This window comes from Henckelia pumila, unplaced genomic scaffold (assembly GCF_033568475.1).
Source record: "Henckelia pumila isolate YLH828 unplaced genomic scaffold, ASM3356847v2 CTG_525:::fragment_3, whole genome shotgun sequence".
In the NCBI taxonomy this organism is placed as follows: domain Eukaryota; kingdom Viridiplantae; phylum Streptophyta; class Magnoliopsida; order Lamiales; family Gesneriaceae; genus Henckelia; species Henckelia pumila.
Window position 1 is genome coordinate 1,064,203 of NW_027331857.1, and position 7,786 is coordinate 1,071,988.

A 7,786-nucleotide genomic window follows, 5' to 3' on the forward strand; every position below is an offset into this window, starting at 1 on the left:
CAACTTGAAGCTCATTTCAAGTCTTTTCCGGACTCTTCGACTCAACTTCGATATCCTTCAACTTCAATCTGAATTGAAGTATGTTACAACTCAACATTAGTTTCCCAAATTCATTTCAACTCATCAAAGTTTAATCAACTTCAAGACTTGTTCAATAACCAAAAATCCAATCGACGACGAATCAATTCGAAACCGATGATTCTAATATTTTAAACATCAACCAAACATTGATATCTAACTCATATTACTATCATTCCATCACTATAATTTCGAAATCAACACCCCAAATTTTCAGAAATTCATCAAACTAAAACCGACGGCGTAACGGCTCGAATTCGATAATTCTAAAGGCATAAACACCATCAATACTATATTTCATACTCATTTTCATACTCATTCCAATCTAAGATACACGAAATCAGCAGCATAAAATTTCCAGAAATTCAGAAAATATTCGATAAATGAAAACCATGTCCAAACGACGATTTTTTTGCGAACCGTCTTAAATATAATATCGTCGTATATACTAGAACACGTTTATACAATCAAATCTTAATTCTAACAATATTAACAAAATTAAACCATTTTGCAAAACTTACGTCAAAGTGTAGCACTCGAAGCCCTGATCGCAAATATACGATCTATTTGAAATTCTACCGGTCGGATCGAGTTCTATGAATTTTTGAAATGAAGAAATCGACTTCGGAAGCTGTTCTCTCCTCTCTCGACTTCTTGGCTGGAAATTCTGATGGAGAACATGCATAATACACGTTGTTAAGAAAGATTCCAAGTGTCCCACTAATGGGCAAAATTGCACTTTAGTCCCCAAGTTCTTGCCTATTTGCAAATCGGTTCTTGTCCAATTCTTTTGCTTCTAATTCATTCTTTTCAATACCAAACTCAACATTTAAATCTTAAATCCCAATAATCAATTCAAATATTTATTATTTTTAATTTAAGAATCCCAAAATTTAATTTTCAATGTCCGTAAATTCTCAAATTAAATATTTTCGGCTCGGAAAATAAATTTCTAATTTCCATAAATTCCAAATTGAATATTTTCCAAATACGAAATTTAAATATCTAATTTCGTAATTAATATTCATATTTTCAGGGCCTTACATATATATATATATATATATATATATATATATATATATGAGTTATTTGCACCAAATACCCCTATGAAATATTAAAAATGCAAACTTCTTCCCTGTGAAATTTTAATATGTATTTTTAACCCTGACCTTTTATAAAATTAACACACGTGCCCCTTTATATGAGCTATTATTGCACACACGTCCCTCATGCGATTGGACAAACATTTTGATTTTTTTTGGCACCAAATATCCCTATGAAATATTAAAATTACATATTTGACCCTTTGAGAGTATACTTTTTAAATCTTTTCAATCCATAAGATCAAATTATAAAATATTTATCAAACATTTACATTTTATGAATTTTTATTTTTATTTTTATTTTTTTAAATTTTTTTAATATTAATTAATTTGTTTCAAAAAAAATATTATTTCTTTATTTTAATATCATTATTTTATTAAAAATATGCATTCATAAACAAGGATTTAAATACGTAGTACCAAAATATTAAACTAATTAAAAAGATAAGTTCAAGCATATTTATTTTTCGATTTAGGACTATATAATATTGAACCAAAATCTAAATTTTTGAAAAGATGCATTGCACAATTTACAATAAATAATAAAAATAAATAAAATGATTATACAATGATAAAATTTACTATTAATACTATATTTAATTAAATAAAATAATATTTTTATTTAAATAACTATGAAAAATATTAGTTATTTTATCTTAGTATTAGTTATACAAAAAATATATTTTAATAGTAAATTTTATGATTATATAACCACTTTATTTTTTATTATTATTTACTGCAAATTGGTGCAATACATATTTTCGAAAAATTTAGATTTTGGTTCAAACATATATAATCTTAAATTGAAATAATAATATCATGAACTTATCATGTTGGTTCAATATTTGGTACATTTAGGTATTTAAATCCTTGTTTATGAATGCATGTTTAATTGAGAAATTGGAAACACGAAATGATTTAATAAAATAATGATATCAAGATAAAATATTTTTTTAAAAAACAAATTAATTAATAATAATAAATTTAAAATAAAAATATAAATTCATAAAATGTAAATGTTTGATAAATATTTTATAATTGGATATTATGAGTTGAATAGATTTAAAAATTATATTCTCAAGGAGTCAAAAATGTAATTTTAATATTTCACATGGGTATTTGAAGCCAAAAAAATCAAAATATTGACCCAATCGCATGAGGGTGTGTGCGCAACAATCGCTCATATTAAGGGGCGCGTGTGCTAATTTTATAAAAGATCAAGGTTGAAGATGCCTATTAAAATTTTACAGGGGATAAGTGTGCATTTTCAATATTTCACAGGGGTATTTGGTTCAAATAACTGTATAATATATATATTGTTTACTTAAGGAATATCATTTAGTTAAAAAAAAAATCTGATGAAAGATATAAAAGATATTCTTCACTACATTTGGTTTAGCAGTAACAAACCCACCCTTCAAATTTTCAGTTGTACCATGTTCCGGAGAATAGAAACCACAACATTAATCTGCGCATAAAACCTAAGCACAGCACCTTTATTCAGCTTGCTTGATGTTGTTGTGATGGATCAGTCGAAACGTCGAAACCGGGAGGAATAAAAACGACATCATCCCATAATGCCGATGCGCTATCCTGCAATGCAATGGGACGACTGAATAAGCTTCGGACGTAGGATGCATTAAATCTAAAATAGCATGTAGTAAAGAAGGCAAAAACTAACAGAGATAAAGTTATGGATCTATCTTTTTTGCAAACATGAGTTGATCCACAATTTATTATGGTAAGAAAGTATAGAACCAAATCGAGTCATATAATAGTTATATTTTCACATTCGAGCTCCAATTCTTTTAACATGAGTTGACAAGGCACATAAGGAATTGCTAAGAAACCATCAACATAGATTTAAAGTAAATAACAATTCCTCACCTTCATCCCTTGTACTATCTCTTCAAGAACAGCAACCTAAGAACATCCACTGTCAAGATCTACGAGAAAGTATAGAAAAATCGATACATAACAATATTTTGCAGAAACAGGAACCATATACTTAACCTGAATATCGCCTTTCCTAAAGGCAGGGTTCAATTGTTTTTGATCACTTGAAGCTCTTAAAAGGGACTTCTCGAGATCCTCCTGTTTGTGTAAAGATCAAAATGATAAAGGTTCATGGCAATTAAATATCTTGAAACAACTAGGATTTTAAGTCAACCTTTCTGAAAAAAACCGGGCGATATCTCTTATTTTGGCTCCTCAAAATCAAGCTTTTTGACTGCAAGAAAATATTTTTTAGGGGATACCTCTCAAATATAAATCTTCATATTATAATAAATCTGTGTACATAGCACATCCAGTTTTGATTGAGAACATTTCAGACATTAAATCGAATAATTACAAGCTTAATAGAACTTGACACTTTATAAGAATTTAGAAGATACCTGGAAAACTGGAATCCCGGGAAAGCTCTCATCCTGAAGACCAGCGCTTTTTCTCTCCTGAAGAACATTCACTAGTAAGGTTAAACAACCCCAATTAAATACAACACAAGAAGAAGAATTAATGTCAATAATATCCACAACGCCTTACGTATAGGGAAAACTGAATCCCTTTCAAGAGAATACCACAAAAGAGCTGCTTATTGGTAAATATCAATCGACCAAATGGGACAAGCTTCAGATTTATAAAGTTAACGAATCTGAGTACTTGCAGAAAACAGGACAAAATGATTTCAATTTAGTTTTACTTCATTCTGGCCATTGTAATGTACATTCTCCATTCACCATCACTACTCTCACCGTCAATGCATTCTTTATCTGAGAAGCTTCGGGTATCAATCTCAATGCCACACCTTCGACTTTAAGCTGAAAAATCTGAGACAACCACTAACCCGTTATCTTTTGTAAAAATCAGGCAAAGAAAACAATGTATAATATGACATCACAAGATTCACACTACCAGTATTGTTCTAAAATCGTAAATCATATTTCATCCTCTGGACACAGTACTAAGACATCAGTAAGAACTATGATTGCTTCGACGGACAGGAAAAAAGAAGTTCAACATTTTCATACGGCAGAAGTATGTGATAGTAGTGAAGAGAACAAAAAGATTAAAACTTATGATGGATCAAACAAAAACTAAGGTCTATAAGGTTTGAATTCCACACAGTGACACAGCTATGCTCGAGCACAAAAGATCACTCCAACTTCCTATACTACACATTAATTGTCACGCCCCCGCGCTTGCGCGACTGCACAATGAGCCACTATAACAACTACTTCGTATTCGTCCTCGCTTTATGAAAATGATTAACCCAAGTTGCGACTGACCCCTATAGCAATTATTTCGTATTCGTCTTTCGCCCGAGGAAAATGATAGCCCATTTTAAACTCATTTTAAAGCGACACGGTCTCACGGTCTCACATTAATCATCCATCATCACATTGAAAAGAACATAATCTAGCAGGATGTCCCACGGCCTCTCAAACAAAACCAATAAGAAAAAGTTACATCAACGCCCGTGCAGGCAACATGTTCGAGAAAATGCATCAACGCACCTCAAAAACAAATATTTTTTTTTAAAAAAAGGAAGCCCATACCTTGCTAAGAGCAACAGCCACAACCTGCGAATTAGAACTCATGGAAGAATCCATTTTCTTCATCTGCTGAAGAAGGGCTTGAGCATCACCTTCACTGAAACAGAACAACCCAAGATTCTTCCCGGAACTTCCCGAAACCAAAACAAATTCTTGGGAACCATTGCTCAGCGCATACACAGGCACTCCAGCCAGCCTCTCATCAATCGCCTCAGCAGACATAGACTTATTCTTAATGCTGGTGTTTTGGTTTTCTGCCGAAACTTTGGCAAACAAAGGGGATTTAGAATGGAGGTTGGTTCGCAGATTATCAAAGAAATCGGAGAAGTGGGTCTGTAGCGAAGTGAAGGTCTGGTGGAGGAATTGGGGCGGCGGAAATTGCTTGTGTTGGAAAGAATTCATGGTTTTGGAGAGATTCGTGGGGTTTAAGGACTACGGACGAGAACTAAACGACCAAATACAGCAAGGATTTGGAAAAACACGAGTGATGCTGCTATACACTCTTTTTACTTCAAAAAACAAATATTAATATAAAATTTTTCAGTAAATTGCCTCTTAATCCCTGCATGTAAATGTATCTTCGTGTTCAGTCCCGCGTCAAGGAAAAATTGACTATTAATTTTTTCTCTCTCTCTCCAGTTTGCTTTAAAGACACAAATACGCTTCATTGCAAATAATTACACGTATATCTTTGTTTTCTTCTTCTTCCAACAAATTTCTCTCGGTTCTGTAACTTTAAGTTTGATTTCACCCTACAGAATCCAAACTAATTTGATGAAATCAAATCCACCGTGCATAATAAATTTTTCTTAGCGAACATTTATTTTTACTACTACATCATTTCCTCAAAATCAAACATTTTAAATTTATCGATAAAATTAGAAATAGAGATTCAAATATTTTGGTTTTCCTCAATTAGATCCCGGCGAAAAATATAGAAAATCAGATTTTCAAACACTAATTTTTCATCGATCTATGTTGATTTCTGATGTCGCATCACTTTTGATTGTTGGTGCTTGAGTCAATATTTTATTGTTATTTCTATTGGTAGTTTGTAGAATATATGACCCAAATTATTGTTCGTGTTGGACACAATATTTTATTGTTATTTCTATTGGTAGTTTGTAGAATATATGACCCAAATTATTGTTCGTGTTGGACACAATATGGCACAATGTTATCTTTTTGTTGCTATTGTAATGCTCGAAAAATTCATAAATTCAGTCATTAACATTAATATGTTGATTTTATTTTATTTATTATGATTTAAAAGTTATGTTTAATTAAATTATTTTATGTGATAAATTCATGATTTAAAAGTTATGTTTAAAAGTTTCGTGCTATGCATTTTGCATGATATTTTATGTTTCGAAGTTGAGTATTAAGTGTTAAAAATATATTTTAAATGTTATGTTAAATTATTTAATATTATGTGAAATTTCTGATGTTTAATGGTTGTAAATTATTTTAATATTTTTAGGTTGGGATTATTCTAGACTGCGAAAAAATAGACTAACCTACGAACGAGGTTTAAAAAAATATTAATTTTATGTTTATTTTAAGTTTCAAGTTGGTGCGGTGTAATTTTTATAATTAGGAGAAAAATATTTTAAAAGTCAGTATTTACCACTAATGGGCCGACTTTCAAGCCCATTAATTACAACTTAGTAGACGTCAAATTATTTCTCAAACCGTCTCTCCAAGCCGCCGCCTACTCCCCCCTCTCACTCTCCCTTTTCTCTCGTTCAAACCCTGCACCAAGGAAGATGAAAGATGCCCCGATCTCGTTCATGCAAGGCTAGGATCGCTACCAAGGTTTCGGTTATCTCCAACCTACAATGATCAGGCAAGTTTTAAATATTTTTGAAACCACCAATCGATAATATAAGTATTTTTATATGAAAAGGATGTATGCCTATGTATAAGTTATGTATATTGCATTGATTCTATGAGGTTTTGATGAGCATGATGTAGAATTGTGAAACATGAATCGTTCTTGATGTTTATAAGAATTATTTTGATGAGAAAATGATTCCAGGATATTTAAATCTCATATTTTTGGTGTGAGAATGATTTATGTGTTTTCAGTTTAAAATTTGAAGTTGAGGAGTTTTTGATCCAATCCTTTCAAGTTTTGAAGATTTTTCATGTAAAAAATCAAGGTTTCAACGAGTAAATATTTCATAGATAGATTTTTGAGATTTGATGAAAAAGATACGTGAATATGAGAATTTTGGTGTGAGTATTTTTAATGTAAAGTTTGATGTAAATCTTTTAAAGATGGTTGTTTTCGGATGAATCCTTTTCGAGATTTTGATTAAGTTTTGAGAGTTTGCATCTTTTAAGGGTTTCAGAGAGTCAAAATCCTATTTTTGGTTGATGATCAAGGTTTTTGATGTGTTCTTGGGTTAAATATTGGGATGTAATTGTTTAAAAGAGTATCTGAAAAAAAAAATTCAATATTTTTCATTGTTGGATGTCAATTGGAACGCATTTGGAATAGTTTGGTTCATGCAGAATTCAAAAAACTCGCAGGTGAATTTTTCTGCCCAGCGTGGGTAGGCGTGTTGCCCAAAAGGGGCACCCACGCGAGCATAGACCCCACGCGTGGGTTTCCCAAAAAAATCTATTTTTTTAATTCTTTCTTTTTAAATTTGAGGTCCTAAATTCATGTATATGATATTTTAAACTGTTTTAAGTATTTTAAAGATGTCCTATGCAAAAAATTTCGAGTTTTAATGTCAAGAAGGCAAAAAAACGACTCACGAGAACATGTGCAGTAGTCAATTGACTCCTCACCTCATCAAAACTCTGCTCACACTCGCTTGACCAGACAAAAGGAACATCCCTCCTTGTCAGCTGTGTCAATGATCTAGCAATTCGTGAGAAATTCTCGATGAATCACCTATAATAGCCTGCTAAACCCAAAAGGCTACGGATCTCTGAAGCTGTCGTCAGACTTGACCAATTTAGAATGGCTTCAGTCTTACTCGGGTCAACTGATACCCCTTCCCGAGAGATAGAATGACAAAGAAATACCACTCGATTAAT

At 31.7% G+C, this 7,786-nt stretch overlaps 1 protein-coding gene across 4 annotated transcripts; it reads right to left on the minus strand.

Moving 5' to 3' along the window:
• Positions 1–2,468: 2,468 nt before the first annotated feature.
• LOC140873270 (protein TIC 22-like, chloroplastic) lies at positions 2,469–5,216 on the minus strand. 4 transcript variants are annotated; one of them, XM_073276351.1, is made up of 8 exons: positions 4,739–5,216; positions 3,935–4,009; positions 3,726–3,809; positions 3,578–3,634; positions 3,352–3,411; positions 3,195–3,275; positions 3,069–3,104; positions 2,469–2,774 (listed from the first exon to the last, which is right to left on the minus strand). In XM_073276351.1, the coding sequence occupies exons 1-8, from the start codon at positions 5,135–5,137 to the stop codon at positions 2,682–2,684; spliced, it is 885 nt and encodes a 294-aa protein (XP_073132452.1). In that variant the 5' UTR covers positions 5,138–5,216; the 3' UTR covers positions 2,469–2,681. The 4 variants fall into 4 exon arrangements, with proteins under 4 accessions (XP_073132452.1, XP_073132454.1, XP_073132453.1 ...); XM_073276353.1 differs by lacking the exon at positions 3,726–3,809; XM_073276352.1 differs by lacking the exon at positions 3,352–3,411.
• Positions 5,217–7,786: the final 2,570 nt, after the last annotated feature.